Source organism: Nelumbo nucifera, chromosome 1 (assembly GCF_055504915.1).
Source record: "Nelumbo nucifera cultivar China Antique chromosome 1, China Antique-T2T, whole genome shotgun sequence".
Taxonomy (NCBI): Eukaryota; Viridiplantae; Streptophyta; class Magnoliopsida; order Proteales; family Nelumbonaceae; genus Nelumbo; species Nelumbo nucifera.
Genome location: NC_142649.1, coordinates 83,546,209 through 83,564,726, shown reverse-complemented (window position 1 = coordinate 83,564,726; position 18,518 = coordinate 83,546,209). Strand labels below are relative to the sequence as shown.

The following is an 18,518-nucleotide window of genomic DNA, read 5'->3' as shown; positions in this document are numbered from 1 at the left end:
GTCGGATATATATTAACAAACAAAACAACCCAACTGCCATCTTGACAAATCGGACAGGCCCATTAGAATTATAGTCATTCGGGTCTAGTACTAAAGCTAAAACCCCAATATGCACAATCTTGTGACTGTATAGTGTAAGGTTCGTTGCTGCAGCTAGCGCCAGAGAGTTGGCTTAAATTTTTTTTTTTTTTTTAAAAAAAAGGTTAAAGGAGGATGTGGGGATTTGTTGTCTTACAGCCTCGAATGTTGGTCTGTCTATAGGGATACCCTCTCTCTCTAACAAATATTAATAATAATAACAATCAAAGTGCAAAGGAATGTTACATTGGTACGTAGTGATTTGGATTTTGGAGTGTGTGATGTTCTTCCTTGTTGGACCGGGTAGGAAATGGGATTCATCTGCTAATATTCTCCTTGTGTTCTTTTCTAGTTCTGGGTTGCTGATCCAGTTCTATTTTTCTTTCTTTATATATATAATACTAACCAGACTCTAATTTACTATTTTTTCCACTTTAGAACCTTGGTTATCGTACTTGTTCTGGCTCGTAATCTGGTTTTGAACCGGATTCATCACGTGAAAATTTCAAAAAATTGTTAATAATTTATTTCCTTCTTACTCCTCTTTTTATCCTTTATCACTCTCGCCCCTTCTTTCCCATTTCAACCTGTCCACAAGCTCTCACGTCGCCACCTGATCTTTGTCCTTTTTTAATCTCTATTTCAGCGATTCTTTTGAGTGGAGATATGTTGGGTTCTTGTGAGAAGCTGGTCATCTCTTCTAACTCGAACGAATGGCCACAGGTCTCCCTCTCTCTCATATACACACACAAACACGCACAAGAGTCTCAATTATTTTGTACATAAAATGACTGTTTTTGTTTCTTAGCTCTTGGACGAGAATATTTGTTTTGGGTCGTTATTTACTCTTGAAACCACCTTGTAATCCTTCTTTTTTTTCCTTCGTTTTTTTTTCTTTCTGGTGTGGTGCAGAAAGCAGATGAGACGGGATTGATGGCTTCAAGTGGAAGGATCATGGAGAAACCTGCCCCAGAGCAGGCCCTCAAGTGTCCTCGTTGTGATTCCTCCAACACCAAATTCTGTTACTATAACAACTACAGCTTATCTCAGCCTAGGCATTTCTGCAAAGCCTGTAAGCGTTACTGGACCAGAGGTGGAACGTTGCGTAACGTTCCGGTCGGCGGAGGGTGCCGGAAGAACAAGAGGGTGAAGAGGTCCTCAACATCTACTGATGCTTCTTCTTCTTCTTCTTCTCAGCCTACCAGAACGCAACCATCACCGCCACCACCTCCCCCTCCTCGGATCGATGTGTCTACGGCTTCCAACCACATTAGTTCTTTGTTTTACGGCCTACCCACCACTCCTTCTGACATTAATCTTCCATTTCCGAGCTTCCACTCAAGAGTTTCTAACGTGGACACTTCATGTACTGGCTACAATCTCCAGCCTCAATTGAATGCTCTCGGACTGGGCTTCTCGTCGACCACTTTGACTAGTGGGGATGCCCACGGAGACGAATACCGAACTGGGTTTAATCCTAGCACTCAAATCCAAGATGTTGTTACTTCGAATTCTCTTCTCTCGAACTACTCATCACTCCTTGGATCTTCATCTTCTACATCAACCGCTTCTCTACTAGCTTCTAGCCTTCAGCAGCAAAGACTCATCTTGGGTAGTCTGAATCTGAAGGAGAGGCGATCGGCAAATAGCTTTCAGGCCTTGTTACCCTTTGAAGACCTACAGGTGGCCGGGAACGGCGATCCTGGGATGGTAGTGAAAGAAGTGAAGAAGGAAGAAGTGAACGGAAGAATGAGCAGCAACGTGGATTGGAATGTCCCTTGCCAGAATCCAGTAGAAGCAGTTGGATCAACCGATCCATCTCTCTATTGGAACTCGACAACTGTTGGTGCTTGGCCTGATCTCAACAATTTTGGGTCTTCAGTCACCTCTTTGATTTGATCATCAGGGCCAAAAGAAAAACAATATGATCATCATCTATCATTCATGAATCATGACTTCCTCTCTCTCTTTTTAAATCCTATTGGTCTTTTTATTTAGTTAGGTTTTCTGTGGGTTAATTTCTTCTTGTAGTGAACTTCATGCCAACAGCATGGAATGGTGGAAATTCAGAAACAAGGAATTTGGAATGAAGCCTACAACGGGAGGAGATCAGATCGGAGCGATCATGTCAGTTGCAAACACCACAGCCTGTTCTTTTAGTCTTCAAGGTTGACATAAACTGTTTGCTCTGAGAGGAACCTCGGATCATCTTCCTCTCATCGTCTCTGAATCATCGTCATCATCAATTAAAGTGCTTAAGGGTTTCCTTGGGGGAAGGATCCTTGAGAAAAAAAAAAAAAAAAAGAAAAGGTGCATTTCCTGTATGTATATAAGCATGACATTGCATTTCTTTCTAATGTATATGTCATTAGGTGGTGGGGCAAAAGGGGGTTAATGGATATACATGTTGCAGTCCTCAAGGAAGAACTAATAAGTTCTCTCTCTCTCTCTCTCTCCCTCCTAATTCTTTTTCTTTCTTCCTTATTGTTTTGGTTCATGGGAAAGGATTGGGTATAGTACTATAGAAGAGAGGAAGATTTGTTAATGCAATGTGGAGTAGTCAATGTGGTTGGACAATGTTACATGTTGTTAATTAACTTTGGTTGGTTTCCTGATAGTGTTGATAAAAGCTGTGGTTTTGCGGTACATGAGACTTTACTCAAACTATGTATTAGTGCAAATGCATTATATATCTACGATATTGTGAAATCACATAAGCATACATGGATGCATGTATATATCTACGATATTGTGAAAAACGAGCTCAAGATATCACTCACCCAAGTAAGCTGGCTGTAATTAGAGTACGTGGGCTTTCGCTGAGAAATTTTAGTCTTTAATTAGTAGAACAGAAATTATTTTGCACTTTATTCATAGAATTTGCTTAGCACTCGTAGCTTCTTTACTTTCTATACCTAACAAACCACTGGAAGCAGTTGAAAATTTGCCCAAACCTAAAGAACATGATCATGAGTTATGTCATGGTTTCTGCAGCTCTAAAGCATGAATACTCTGCTGGGGAATTAATTCCATTTGATCCATTGTTGATTGAAGGCAAAGTTTATGCATTCTGTTGGCAAGTTCTCTTTGTTCCGGGTATGTTGCAGACCCACACCATCTCATCAATGTCCTCGATCGGAAGGCAATGTATCTATCGACGACGCATGTGCATATGCCCTTGTGTTGTGCTGCTGGTCCCAACTCCCAAACCAAGTTCCCGAAGTAAGCTGCCAGTTTGAGCTGCAAGCTAAGAGACCAAAGTTAGAGAGGGCTTGCAATGGGTCGGCAGGTTATTGGCTGGTCAAACCGTCTGGGTCAGGTTGGGAAGTACTCAATTAAATCATGTTGAAAACCGGGTGGTGGGGTTGCAAATTATATCCAACCATCTGTTTGGGGTTGAACTAGCACAATTAAACCTTTCAAAGTTAAAAGAGAAAAAGAGCTCTCTGAGGTTGAGAGAATGCCATTATGTCCACCCACCACCAGAACTAATGTAAAAGAGGAGTCTGGATTAGCTGCACTACTTGATATATGGCTCATAGGTGTGCTAGGGGCTGTTTGGCCAATAATATTAATAACGCCCCACATCAGCCATCTATCTAATGTATATGCCCCCCCCCCCCCCCCCCCCATAAACGGATAAACCATAATCACTGGCCAATATCTCACTTTGCATGCATGACGACTGACGTGGGGCATTATTATTGGTTAAACAAACAGCCCCCTAATAACAAAAGCCATCAAGTAGCGTAGCTAATCAGGGCTCCTAAGAGGCGGTATATGAAATATGATCAGGAGAGTAGAAAGAGTACCTCTCTACATGGAAAAGTGTATAAACAGGATAATCCATTAAGGAGAGAAAGGTGGATTTGGTTGCCAAGTACAATAAGGCAAGAATAAATAATAGAGTTCTTATTGTCTGTGGGATGGTCTCCTTTTCTACGTGACAACTTTAGAGAGAAGTCACATATACTGACATATCATGAGTAGCATGCCAAATTTCACTTGTATTCATCATCTTCATCTTCATCATCATGCATTAGCCAACTCTCTTCCTTGAACGATCAAACTAAAATTACTTCTCTTTTCCTTGATAAGATATTGCGTGGGGCAAGCCTAATCCAGAAGAACTTTATTTCTTTATCATGTCTCTTGGCAGACAACTCAGGAACACGCATGCACCTGCTAATTACCGGTGATCGATAACTACGGGCTGAGGCCTTTCAAAACTCATCTCACAACTCAGTATGTATTTAGGTTTGTGTGTTGTCGTGTGCTTTCCAAAATTTGGAGAAGAAGACAGAGGCTGTTGATGAGTGGGGAGTGATGAAGATCGAATTTGAAAAGACTAGTACACGTAATGACTAATTCATTAGCCTATTAGGTGTGGTGCATGCTTCTTTAATTTTTTCTAATAAAACATAAATTAAACGTCACGAGATAACTTCCAAAAACAAGTTTGTAATGTGATATTTGAAAGGTTTCATTTGACCTTTTATCTAGGACCTCCGATCCCATTGCTTGTCCCTACAAGCTGTGGTTGCGGCATTGATTTCTGGAGCTCGTCCTATTTAGTTACGTTGATGGTGGTAATGATGAATTAAAAGAAGAATTCACACAACCTTACAAGTCGATACATTATTACACCCTGTTCATCACCCCTAACTATTTCTATGATAAAAAGTCTTACATACATATATACAATAATGCATAATGCATGCATACATACATACATACAATAATGCATGTGTGCATATATATGAAATGGGGGTTAGGCTTTTACATCCACCACATATCTCAATAAAAATTTTCATTTGGGTTCTTCCCCACAAATGTGGGGTTAGATGATGAAATGGGCCACATGCGTATATAGGAGGAATTCAAGGCACAATTCAACAAAAGAAGGAATAAGACCCATCCATTGGTATAAGCCTATCATTTGGATTACAATGGCTATATAGATATTTATTTCTAATTTAAACTAACAAAATTTGATCAATTTCAATTGTGTGAAGATTGCAAAAATAACTTTTCTCATAAGAGAACCCTCCAGCTTCTATTTCAATATTAAAATTAATCTATTAAAAGTACACCTCCCTGAATAAAATATCAAACAAATGTGCCACTAAAAGTTTAGCACAAGGATATGCTTGATGGGTTTTTGAAGTGCAATTTGAAAATTCAAATGCATGAAAAATAAGCACTATAGTATTTTCTCTAAATACTTCTTACAAGAAAAATCTAAGGATTTGACCGACCAAATAAAAACCCAGTGGATTTTGATGAAAACCCACCTGATTGATTACCACCGAGGTTAAAAAATTGTGGTCAAAAGAATTTCATCGATTCGTATTAAGTAAGTTTTATTTTGTTATACTAGCCACCCTCTAATAACTAATAATTATGGTCAAAAGAAGATTAACTATTGGTAGGAATTAGCCGCTTTCAGATTCAAATCCACATTCTCACGCTTGTTAGCTCGAGATTCTACCATCGCACTCCTACCCTTTATCTCTATTTTAGCTAGTTCCTTATTCCTTTCAATCCCATCCTTTTCTGCACCCCAGTACAACGCATTGACAACTAAAAAAATTTGTTCAACCTTACTGTACAAACTGTGCTAAACCTAGCTCCCTCTTCAAAACCCAGTTCTTCTAATGAGAAATCATAGTCTCAATGGGTGTTTTTGTTTGGGCCTTATTATCACCAGAGAGCCGTAGGCGATATGATGATGATCATCAAGACTGAGTGCAGGGTTGGGAGTCAAACGAAAAAACCCATTTAGACCAACTGATGATCTCTTTCATTTTCATCCTCAAAACATCCTAATCACTCGTACGATTGAACAGAAACATAATAAGACCAAACTCTTTAATTAAAACCAAATTTATAACCCAGAAAGAGACCCTTCCTTAGGAACCATAAAAATTAAGTTCTGATTGTAAGGCAATATACTTACTTAATACTTCCCAATTGAAACCATTATATATATGGGGCGGGAATCTGTAAAATTTGAAATTATAAAACAGAACCCATCACCAACTTTGAAGAGATGGGCCGACCCATCAGCTGGGTTAGGCTTGATAGCTTTTCTAACTCTAAGCCCAAGTCCAACCCATTAACAGCCGTGAGCATATATATATATATATATATATGGGTATAGAACAGCAGCAGTACAGTACTGGAGTAAGCATCATCCAGAGAATTTGACATAACATTCCACACACGCAACCCCTTTGATCCCTTCTCCCTTAGAAAAATATTTTGAAACGTTAATTATTGGTAATCGTATTCTAACCACTCAATACGATTCAAATTTCAAAAGAGAAGCCTCATGGAATGAGTCTGAAGAAAGCAAGTCACAATGGAACAAGACAAGTAACTAATATGAACAAAAAAGATGAACAAAAAGCTTACGCGCCATTGATTAAACAAGTAGCCACTGGTGATATCTCAGAGCCACTCCATTCATTTAGAATAACAAATACAAAGCAAGTAGCTGTAACGGTCTTGCCTAGAAATCCAATAAAAAAAAAGAGGTAAAGCATAGGTCAACTGTGCTGCTTTCTTTTCAATCCTACCTATCAATAAAGTAAGACCCAGATATTAGAATAATATGAAGAGAATTTCCTGCGATAGTATCTCAGAGATAGCATGAGGTCATCTTCCATTTATGTTTTAAATTTGAATACGCCAGGGACGATGACGGCTTCCGTCGTTGTTCTCCTGTGATCACACAAGTGCTCCACTAACAAATACGCGAAATTTCTGCTCTGGGTTCCTGTTTTCCTGCCACGAAACTTCTTTGAAACCAGGGCTAGCTCTCATCAAAGCTTGGTTCACGTAGTAGATGGTGAGGCAGTTGCAGCGAGTGTCACGCTGTAGACATCGATGATATCTGAAAAACCAAACCCATCGACTGGAGCTGAGGAGTTGGAGTTGGTGTTGTCCAATCACGTTCGACAGGTTAAGCAGTGTAAAGTCTAAACCCAGGTTAGGTCAGTGGCGTTGTCGGGAAGAACATACAACATAGAAAAAGAAGAAAAAAAAAGGTGCTCTAGACCTAAACTACTCATTGAACTACGACTTGTAATTGAAGCTATATAAAAAGAAACCAACCTATAATTCTGCCTAGAGGTTCTACATTGCCAGGTGGACATGTACTGTCAAATTATAAATGCCACGTGGCAAGTTTTTTATTAGAGAATAAATTTAACCGAGAAGTAGGGATACACCCGATGCAGAATTCTGAATTCCAGCCCACTTTTAAAGCACTGGCACTACTTTTATCCTCCAAATTACCAAATATGCTTCAGTGGGAAATATGACAAGATTGTGGCCACATCGCCAATAAGGTATTGGCTATGAGAGCTTGGTACTTAAGAGTTTAGATACAGGCACTTTCTGGGTAGGCTTAGTTGGATAAACTTTTGGAACAGAGCTCTGAATAATCGGATAATTCTGGTTCTTCAACAAGCCATAGCGTGGGTGCATGTTAGACAGATGTTAAATTCATAACCAAGCAAACCCCTTCAATCACAACTCATTAGAGAGATGCCATGCCACTCAGGGAGAAATTAAAGTTTTTCTTTTTTTTTTCAAACGTCAAAAGATTGAATCTACTTTACAAATTAATGGAGTTTTATATATATACAGGGAATGTCGCAGGGAATTCATCAGCTGTTCATGCATGTTGTGGGGAGTAATTTATAATTGAAGGTCGAGTACTACCCCACACTCAACATCAATGCATTCAGATGTGGCGTTAAAGGCAGACACTGGATGGGTTCCCATGTGTTGCGAGGAAACCTTCAAAGGACAATAAGATAACAAGTTTCAAAAGCTAAAAAGAAAAGAAAGTGAGAGCTCCTCCACCCACCCACCCACTCCACTCCACCCATGATATCGTCTGCCATGGCCACGCTAATCTCGCCAGACCACTCAAAAAGATTCTCAGGCTCTCCTGCCTGCTCCCCCTCTCAGCCTCTGAGTCTTGTGTCCCCATCTTGACAAATACTTTAATAATCTATTAAATTTAAGAAGCCTACCAATTGGGTTTTGTATTTTGTAAGAGATCTAGATCAGACTATGAGAGAGAGAGAGAGAGAGAGAGAGAAAAGGTTGATGGAGGAAGAATAAATAAAAACAGTGGAAGCATTAATTTGTATGAATGTGCTGTACATATGTTGCACATGCAATCCATTCAAATGGCCTACGAGACTAGAAGAAGGTAATAAGACATGCCTCATGAGTACAACCGCCATGCCCAAAAGGCGTTCTTGACACAGACCAAGCTAATTATTCCAGTGCTTTCTTCACTGTCACTTGTAATTCCAAATCTCTAGGGTCACAATGATCATCAACAATTCATGCTTTCAAACTAAATTATTCATCAACTGGATTGCGCCATGGATCGTTTCCACCAAAAGAGGTCAAGTTAAAAAACATTAGACCCTACTCATTGTTGGTTAGTTCTACCGAGTCCCAAACCCACAAAAAAAAGTAAAGGTTTTGAGTCAAATCTACGCTGGTTAATTGAGTTAGTCCAAATTAATCTACAAATTAAATAGCTACCCAATTCATTAGACAACAAAATTTAGGAAATGAAAGGCTATATATAACCTTCAATTCCTAAATCTAATCTTTATACTAACATGAAGGGGATAAGTAGAAATAGGAATGATATTTTCCTATTCTTTTCTTTTTTTTTTAATTGTATATATATTCTTTTTGGGTCTTAGCACTTTCTGAGCAGGACTTCATCAACAAAAGATTTGAATCCATCAAACATAGGTATATATATGAAAGAAGGAAGAATTTGGTTCATATTATTTTGAATGGGCCGGATTATTCTCTTTTTTTTTTTTGTATTGATAACAAGCCACTATCTCATCTCTCTCCTATCTACTTTTCTTCTACGTGGATTTGTTAGTCGTCTGGGACCGGAAAAAGAAGAAGATTGGTCAACTTAGAAGATTTCTATGAGTTCATATTGTTTGACTTCGTCAACCTTGAAATCTTGAAATATTGAGTAGACATTTTGACCTGTGGGTGACTTTTGTTTCTTTTAATTTCTCTTTTATTTATTTATTATTATACCGGAAGGTTGAAAATTGGTTCTAAGAAACACCCAATTAAGGCCGTTACCCTAACAGGCAAATAAGATGAATTATTGAGAAGTAAAAGCAAACCGTTTTATTTCAACAAACAATCCATGCTTTGGAAACCAGAAATCATATGATCTATGAAACATGATATCAATCACCAAATCTAGTTAGGAAAAAAAAAACACAAATTTTGGACTAGAGATATTATGTGATCTTATGAAACACAATATCAATTACGAAATGAAAACAATATTATTTAAACAAACGAAATTCAAGAACATGTTTTTAGTTTCAATTTTGGAAACAAAAAACACATATACAACCACAAATGTATTTTATATTTGTTTTAAGAATTAATTTGTTTTCAAACCATATGGTTTTGATTTGTTTGGAAACTCAAGCAATAAAAATAATTCACATTGAAGAGCATCCTTTAAAGTGGTGTTTGGTTTGTGGTTCTCGAGAAAGATAGCATGGTTCATTTATTGAATCATGATATGTGAGTATTGATTGCGTGATTCATGTGCATATGTACTTTTACAATTTACCTTTAATCGCACCGTCATCGTTGAGTGGAGACATTATTGTTGGAGATATGTTGACATGTAAGACACACAATATAACCAGATGCCTAGTTGAAAGAAAGCTATAAAAAGTTGTGTTCTATTTTGCTGGTTTTGGAACCCTGTATCACTGATTCTACCAACAACATGGACATGTGGAATGCTAATTCCTTTCTGTGTTTGGTTTGAAGGAAAAAGTAGGGAAAGGAAGGGAAAGGTAAGGAAACCTATACAAGCCTTCCTTTCCCTTCCTTTCCCTACCTTTTCCTTCAAACCAAACATAGCCTTGTGGCATGTTCATGAACCAGATGAAACATGAAGACAACCACAAACCGAAGACCCCTATTCGTCGAACCGAATTCATTATATCGCTTTTTCTTTTTACGGATAAGCATTTAAAGTAGGGGGGATCTCTTTTATTGCGAAACGGAAAGTCGGTACAACGACTTTACCCTTCATTATTTCATTATATTATATTTTTATTTGCTAAAAGACAAACTAATAAGCATTTCATTTCAGCCAATTCAGCAGTTATGAAATGACCCATTAATGGATGTATTTCTGCTCATTCTCTATTCAAAGATAATTGTTTATTAGATTCCATTTGGAAAGAGTGCAAATACAAATATGTTCAGTGCAAAACCTTATATACGGTATTTCTAAACCTTGTATCTGAACTCTTTCCAAACTGAGCCTTAAGTAGTATAACTAAAACATGCTTTTGTTAATGCCCGGGCAATTGCATAAAGATCTTTTATGTAAAGAGAACATGTATGTAAGATCTTCCTCTAACATAAAAAAAAAATGCTTCAAAAAATCATTTCCTATATTAATCACTTTTCCATAGAACATATATGATATTTTATGCTGATTATAACTCTATCCATGAATAAGGAAAATGGTATTTATGAAGGAATTAATATTGATAAAACATATACAACCTGTTAATACCCCAAGCTTTGCATAAATGACAAAATTATTTTTGTTATATAAAAGAAAAACAGAAGAATCTTCCTACAATGTTAACATTAAACCATAAGAATGAGGTTTTAACTTTGAACTAAAAGGGGCCTAGTTCTGATTAACCTGTTTAACCATCTGATTTGGTCTAGGTTAATTTCAAATCATTGCATATTGTTTCCTTTTATTAATAAGTGAATAAAATTTTTAGTTTCAAATGCTCCATATGTTTTTCTTTCGAAAATAGGCTTTGGAAATATCATTTTTTTTATTAACTATTCTTTTCCTAATGAGAAACATATGAGATAATTGACACAATAATATTTTTTTTTACTTATTCATAAAATAAAAATTTAATATTTATTAAGAAAAATATTAATTACTAAAATGTTAACATATGTAAGACATAAACTATAATTAATTAATGGATATAGCTTAATGTATTTTGAAGGAAACTTAACTTAATGTTGATCATATGTATGTATGTGTTATGAGCATTTTTCTTCCTTGCATTGTCTCTATATGCTGAATGACATCTTGTGTTAAAAGGAGAAGGAAATAAGTAGGGCGAGGGGGGAAGTGGTCTGTGAAATCGTCCCTAAATCAACTTCACAGGTATATTTTTGGTATACTTTTATTCTCAGTTGCAAGGAAATTAGGAACTCTAAAAACACTTAATTTGGTGATATATATATACGATTGAATTGAGAATAGTGAATTTGTGGGTATCTTTTCTAGATGTAGTAAAAAAAATGCCAAACCATATAAATCTCGTATGCATTTGTTATCTTTGTCTACATTTTTTCCCTTTATTTTTTCTTCTTTTGATTCTCCTTCACAACACCAAGCCATTAGAGGAATTATGTATGTGCTGCCCTTTCAAAGCCTTTTTTTAACCAGCACATACATGTGACCTTTACCTCACAAAGAGTACCGAAAATATAAAAAAAAAAAGAAAATTATTGGGCCATTTGATCATACCTAAAGTGGTTGAACTAAAAGGCTTAGGAGGTTGTAGGCTACTTAATCACTGAAGCTGAAGTATGGGTAGATTATTAAATATTAATTATAGCATTGAATGTTTATTAATTAATTATTTCATTCACTAAAATACAAATCAGTAAGATGCCCAATTCAATAACTTAACCTTAATTTATTTTATGGCCTCTAATTGTTTTTGTTGTATAAGCATTTCTTTTTAACTGTCTAAAATGAACTTTTGTTCTGAAATTCTTTGAAAAAAGGGTTCTTTCTTTCCTGATGAAATTTAGTTAATGATGCACAAGGTTGCCCGTGTGCTATACTCAAGAACAAAAATAGGAAGAACAAGGTTCTAAGTTTAGAAAATTTAGCCATTTTGGACCCTTGATCTTAATTGAAATTTATCAAAAGTTTGGTATTTTGAACATGTTTTGATATATTGTAATTATTTATAATATTTGATGATACATAGTTATATATCATTTTTATTATTTTAGTAATATACAAAAAAAATAAATGGTTGAAATTCGAAGATTTCAAAGTTTGCTCAAAGCCCACAAAAAAATTGTTTCATTGGAACACTCATTTTGAGATTAAACTTGTTTTCATATTTATCTCTACCGTAATGAATTTCTAATTTTATACCTTTTCAAATTAAAAGAAAGAAAAAAAAATGAAATAGTATTAACTCCTATTCAATCTTTTTCTTTTTGAAAATTTAACTCCTATTCAATTAATCCAGTAAAATATTCCTCCATTCTATGACTTATGTTGAGAAGGGGTCACTGCCAAGAATTCAAGAAACCACAGTCCTTCACGAGGAAAGCAAAATCAGAGACCAAAAATTCCAAGCAAAACTGGTGCAAGATGGCTGAAAAATAGGGGTGACGGGTGACCCCTAGGCTCAGTTTAGAAAGAGTATAAATGTAAATATACAATATAAATATATACAAAATAATATAAAACATAAGGTTTTGCACTCTACATATTTACATTTGTACTCCATCCAAACTGAGCCCTAATTCCAGCTGATTAATGCAATAGAGGGGGAGAGAGAGAGGCTGCTGCAATAACGGTTGTGATTTGTGAGAAGCTACAGCCACCACCGAACCCATCATCATGACATGCAAAAATACAATTGTGGGCCCTTAGCATCTTTTAGGGCTACAATCTTGGGCTGACGAGCGTGGGTCTAAGAGCAGAGCAGCCAGTCAGCCACCTTGTTCGAATAGATGCCAAAGGGTCGACTTCCAGTTCAATCCAGTCCAGTCCGGTCTTGAGTCTATTACCCCCTCCCAGTCCCAGACACCCCGGATAGCTGAGACCATTATTGGCCAATGTCACTCAACTTTCGAGGACAGCCCAAAGGCCCAAACAGAGTTATAGAGAGCTGGCAGAAGTGGGAAGCGTACGGGGTAAAGCGGTGGGGTGGGAAAGGAAAGAGGGAGGTGTTCCCACAGTGACAAGAGAGGTCTCTCATCTCATGCATTTATTCTCTGTGTATTAGATCTTACTTTGCAGGTACCAAAGATATGCTCCGCTTCGAAAACCGCATTCTTTCCTTTCCAGTTCCCACTTCTCACTTCACCCCCCCCCCCACACACACCTCCTCCCGACGCCTACCTCTGGTCTGCTGGCATTTAGGAATTGGAATCCTAACACACACACAAATTCTCTCTCTCTTTCTCTCTCCTCTATTATTTATTCACAATCTGGGTGCAGGTGTATCCATCGACAATCCAGGAAACCTTAAAAAAATGAAAGAAATGGAGTCAGGGAGTAAAGTATGCCTGCATTCATGGCCGTTGGATCCCGTACCTCAAACCCAATAACACCACCAAAACATCCATTCCAACGAAAGACGTGCTTTTAAGGTAAACTAAAATCGAAAAGCATGCATGCATGCATTTATGGCCGTCTGATTTTCCTGTGTGTAGCCTGTAACTCTTCCCAAGAGGATGATGTACTTGAGAAGAGAGAGAGAGAGAAAGAGAGACAGGAAAGGATCAACTCGGTGCAGCGAGACTCCAATTAAAAAACAAAGCAATCAAACATGGATGGAGGCATGGAGCCATGGAAGAGGAAAGAGAACAAGAGGTATAAAAGTATAAAACTGTTGAAAAAGATAAAACGCATAAATTAAAAGCACATGCACAAAGATGAGCAAACAAACCACCTTGTCGCTTTGCCAAAATCAAAACCCTCCTTTACTTTCTTTACCTGTGCAACTCTCTTCTCTACTTATGTTCTCTTCAATTTCATTCATTGTTCTTATAAGAGTTTACAGAGACTACTACTCCGTTATGCTAACAACTACTATATAAAGCTAAATCAAACGACCAAATAAAGCTTACTTCGATGTAACAGTCAATTACTCTGAAGAGACAGAGTCTTTCTTTTAATCAAAATCACCCCCCAAAAAAAAAAAAACCAGAAAATCGATTGTTTCTCCCTATCTACATGGATACTCATTCCATATCAAAAGAACTCCGTCCATGTCCCTGTCATATGATATGATGCAGCTGTGTGTTGATCATTCCCACCAACAAGATTCACCTCAAAAACCCACCAATCAATTAAAACAAAAGGATTTAATTGTTTTGTATGGAAAAGAAGAAAAGAATTCCTGAATTCAGTTTGTCAGCTCATAAAAGCTTGATGATATATAGTTATAGGAAAGATTGTGAAGAAGATGACGGAGGAGCATAACCTGGTGGATCAGGCATCCAGTGACCTGGGTTCATGGAATGGCCAGTAGCACTGCTGTTAGTGGCGCTGTTGCTGCTCCAGTAACCCGCCTCGGAGACGATGGGGTTACTAGGGTTGATGAAGCTTTGGTGCCATTCCTGATACGAAGTACAAGGCCTGGTTTGCTGATGAATTGTGTTCTCTTCCGAAGGCAGCAGCTGATGTATTGGCGTCTTATCTCTACCAGCACCCCCACCAATCTGGAATAACTGCTGTTGCTGTGCTTGTTGTTGCTGTTGGGGGCTGAAAGACGGCAGACTGAATCCCTGTAGCAAAGCCAGATTAGAACCGCCGAACTCCCCGGCGACGTTCATGGGCTGATTCAACGATTGAAGCGCTGCTAACGAAGACAGAAACCCTCCACCTGGATAGTAAATAGAAGGTGGGTTGGGTGCTACCGGAGGGATGTGAGAAGGTGGGATCATCAAATCTACTTCTTTGGTCCTCAGAGTAGGATTACCACCACCACTGGTGGTTATGACTGTAGAGGTGGAGGTTGTGGATGAACCGAATTGTTGCTGCTGCAGCTGATGCTGTGATAGCTGGGGAACCGATGGCAGTTGGTTCTGTAGATTATCGGCGGTATAGGATTTTTTTGATCGCTTTCCCTTCCTGCAACCACCGCCCACGGGGACGTTCCGTAGGGTTCCCCCTTGAGTCCAGTACCTTCTGCAAGTCTTGCAGAAGTAACGCGGCTGCGAGAGGCTATAATTGTTGTAATAACAGAACTTGGTATTCAGAGAGTCACAACGCGGGCATTTCTGAGGCTGTTGTTGCTGCTGCTGTTGATTCTCCGGTGGTGGGGGTTTCACCCGTCGATCATGCTGTTGCAACCCCTTCATCTGGTCCATTCTTCCTCCTCCTGCACCTGCTATTCCTCCACCACCACCACCACCTCTATCTTGCTGCATCTCTCTCTTCAGATCGCTCTATTTCTCTAATTCTTCTTGTTATATATATGTCAGAGGGACGGCGAGACGGGCGGGGAGGTGAGTTAATTCAAAACGAGCTGTAGCAAATGTTTGGTGGTGCATGCAGATATTGGGGTACGGGATTTGCGGGGAAGGTGCCTTTGCCGTTTCAGTAAGCAGATGTGAGCTCAACGTGTCTGTTTCCAGCCCAGGAGAATCTGCACAGAGAGCAAAACAACGGCGATCCTTCCTGAATGCGGATTTCCGCTCCAACCAAAAACTCCCTCCACAGTCCACACACACACACACAAAGGTTTGTTTAGTAATAAAGAAGAAATTAAGATCTCTTTCCGACCCAAAACAAAATCTTCTCAATCTCCCTCCCTCCCTCTCTCTCTCTCTCTCTCTCTCTCTCTCTCTATCTCTATTATGTTTACGATCTCTCTCAAGTTTTGTCTCTCATGGGGGATATGGAATAGAGATAGGGATAGAGAGCGAGAGATGTTGGTTAGGGAATAGATACCAACCTGTTATCCTGCAAGCCGTCTGATAGGAGGTGGTACGGTTGCTGCACGTCGAGATAAAAGAGAGATAACAGGTTTCCTAGACAAGAGAGAAGCGAGAGAGAGAGACGTCTCAGTCCGTGAGAGAGGAGAGTCTTCAGGAAGCAAAAAACGAGTTCAGTAAAAGTACAGTACCAGAGGAAACTGCTTCATCACCTGTATTATGGGTTCCATCCCATCTCAGTGATCTTATCTCAGTTACCCAGAACAAAATTAAAATAAATCAGAAATAAACAAGACAGAAACCCAGTTCACCCTATCGGATCAAACAACCCAAAGACATGAAAGAGAGTAGATAAAGAAATTCAGAACTCAGTTCAATTACTAAAAAGCAGCAGCTTTGTGACCAAAAACTAAACAAAAAAGAAAAAAACGAGAACCCGGAGAAGAAGAAGAAAAAGGTGGAGGATGGTCAAATAAAGATCTGATCAGTATAGATGATGGAGCACGAGGGCTTGACTTAGAGGCGGCTGCCGAGCGTGGTGTGGCGGTGGACGGTGGTCGTGAACGGGTGGCTGTCTCGGTGGTGAAACTACTCACTTCTCCTAACTAGACCGCTTCCAATTAAATTCTCTCTCTAATCTCTTGTTCCAAGTTTTCTATTAATTCTCTTCTGTGACATAATAACATCACTTTTTTATTCTTTATTCTCATAAACTAATACACAAGACGCGCATCCATATCATTTCACTCCCAACAAGTATCAATTAAACTATCTGACTGAGATTTGCATCTCTCTCTGGACTCTGATCTCCTCTCCTCTTCACCAGACAGAGAAGAAAGATGAATGAAGGCCGTAGCTCTGAGGTGGGTTCGATTGGAGTGGAGGGAAACGGCGCGTGGCCGAGCCACGTAACAAAGACAAGGCGAAGGAGAAGGGGATGACGTCCGTGTCCGTTAACTCTTGCAACTGCTCCACGGCCACAGCCTCCGCACCAAAGGACAAACACTAACATTTTTAGTTCATGGATGGAACATAAAAGTCTGGGAAAAATGAACTTAATTACAAAGGATCCGTCAACAAGACAACAATCCTCTACTAGAATTAGCCCTACAAATAGCACTAACCCAAATTACTTGATCATCATCAGGATTATTCAATCCATGGACCACAATTCCAGACACCCCCCCCCCCCCCCCCCATCCCCATGAGAGTGCACCAAGCTAGCTGTGTTTGGACTTTGGAGGGAAAACCCATTAGCCCAAGTAGAGTATTGTTTCAAGCTTGTGCTAAATGCTAATTACCAAACACTACCCCTCCTAACAACCCAACAAATCCCCATCTGTAATTGGGTTTGCAAATTACATACCAGTCAACCCAATGAATTTTCTTGGAACAGGCAAAACCCCCCTGACATAGATGAAACTGAAGCTTGCTTTAACATTGCCAGCCTTAGTGAATATGGGCCAATCAGATTGGATAGCTTTCTGGTGACATAATCATATCTTCTCTAATCCTACACTTAAAATTCTCTTACAAGCCCTTATACAAAGATTATGCAAACCAGACTTTATGCCCTTTTTTTTCATGATGTTCTTTATTCCTTTCAAATCACAAAATTGACGTCGTTTGAGACAAAACTTTAACCAATCTTCTGTGTACAACTCTACATACAAACTATTCCAACCCACACACACAAAAGTTAGAAAAACTTGAGTAGAATTGAATTATGGGGTTCTGGATTTGATACCTTTGGGATGAAGGGAGCGAAGCTTGGGTTGACTGCTTTTGGGATGATTCCTGCTTTCAGAAAGATTTCTCTCTCTCTCTCTCTCTTATCTTCACCAGATGAATATTCTACATGTTTTAGAACAGTACAAAAAGCCCACCCAAACTCGGCAGACCACTATAACAACCAATACCTCTCCCCCCCCCCCCCCCCCCCCCCATAAAGAAGATGAAAATTTCTTTTAGGAATGTTTGTTGGATGATTTCTCAACCACTATTGGTTTAGCAGCCACACTGCACGAAGGGATTTTGTGTTTTGGACAAAAGGCAATTGGTTTGGATGCTGCAAGAACCCCCCACTTTTGAATGGGCCAAAAGCTATGAGTTGAATATATCTGAATGAACTGAAAATTAATATTCCTCCAATTACCCCACCAAGGTCCAGCACTAGTACAATATAATACCATTGTTTGTTTGATTTAGGTCTCTGATTTTGGCCAGGCCCACTTGAGAAGGATCAGTACACCTTAAGGAACATTCAGCTCCATATTTCTCAATTATTTAAAAGGTGAAACTCATTCAACTACCCATGGCATATTTAGTTTAGATTTACATCTTATACCCTCTGGCATCTTTGTTTACATTTCTATCCATGAAAACCATCTTTGATTTCAAAAAGACCCCTCTTATTTAGTGATATTTTTACTCCCTTGGATTTCAAGAGTCAAAGTGGTAATAACTTAGGTTGCACAAGGAAATTTCAGATGTGAAAAATATGGCTTTACTCCATTCTGTCTCATAAAGTATAACTAATAAATACATATTCCCCCAATCTATTCTCGTTTCTATGGGTAAAGCTGTTTTTAGAAATTGCAATATCTCATAGAATATACCCAGAGTAATTTTTTCTAAGATTGAACTGAGATGTCTAAAGAGGA

At 38.6% G+C, this 18,518-nt stretch overlaps 2 protein-coding genes across 9 annotated transcripts; one reads left to right on the top strand and one right to left on the bottom strand.

Annotated features, from left to right (window-relative positions):
* The first annotated feature begins 642 nt into the window (after positions 1-642).
* On the top strand, positions 643-2,707 carry LOC104599432 (dof zinc finger protein DOF1.4-like). The gene is made up of 2 exons (XM_010261968.3): positions 643-801; positions 991-2,707. Exons 1-2 carry the CDS (start codon positions 745-747, stop codon positions 1,975-1,977), a joined length of 1,044 nt encoding a protein of 347 aa, XP_010260270.1. The 5' UTR covers positions 643-744; the 3' UTR covers positions 1,978-2,707.
* An 11,080-nt stretch (positions 2,708-13,787) lies between these two features.
* On the bottom strand, positions 13,788-17,743 carry LOC104599430 (uncharacterized). Of its 8 annotated transcripts, none has more exons than XM_088886904.1 (3): positions 17,603-17,733; positions 15,876-15,951; positions 13,788-15,632 (listed from the first exon to the last, which is right to left on the bottom strand). In XM_088886904.1, exon 3 carries the CDS (start codon positions 15,346-15,348, stop codon positions 14,359-14,361), a length of 990 nt encoding a protein of 329 aa, XP_088743030.1. In that variant the 5' UTR covers positions 15,349-15,632; positions 15,876-15,951; positions 17,603-17,733; the 3' UTR covers positions 13,788-14,358. The 8 variants fall into 8 exon arrangements, with proteins under 8 accessions (XP_088743030.1, XP_088743032.1, XP_010260265.1 ...); XM_088886906.1 differs by having other exon boundaries at positions 13,788-15,566; XM_010261963.3 differs by lacking the exon at positions 17,603-17,733 and adding an exon at positions 16,047-17,035.
* Between the last annotated feature and the right edge of the window lie 775 nt (positions 17,744-18,518).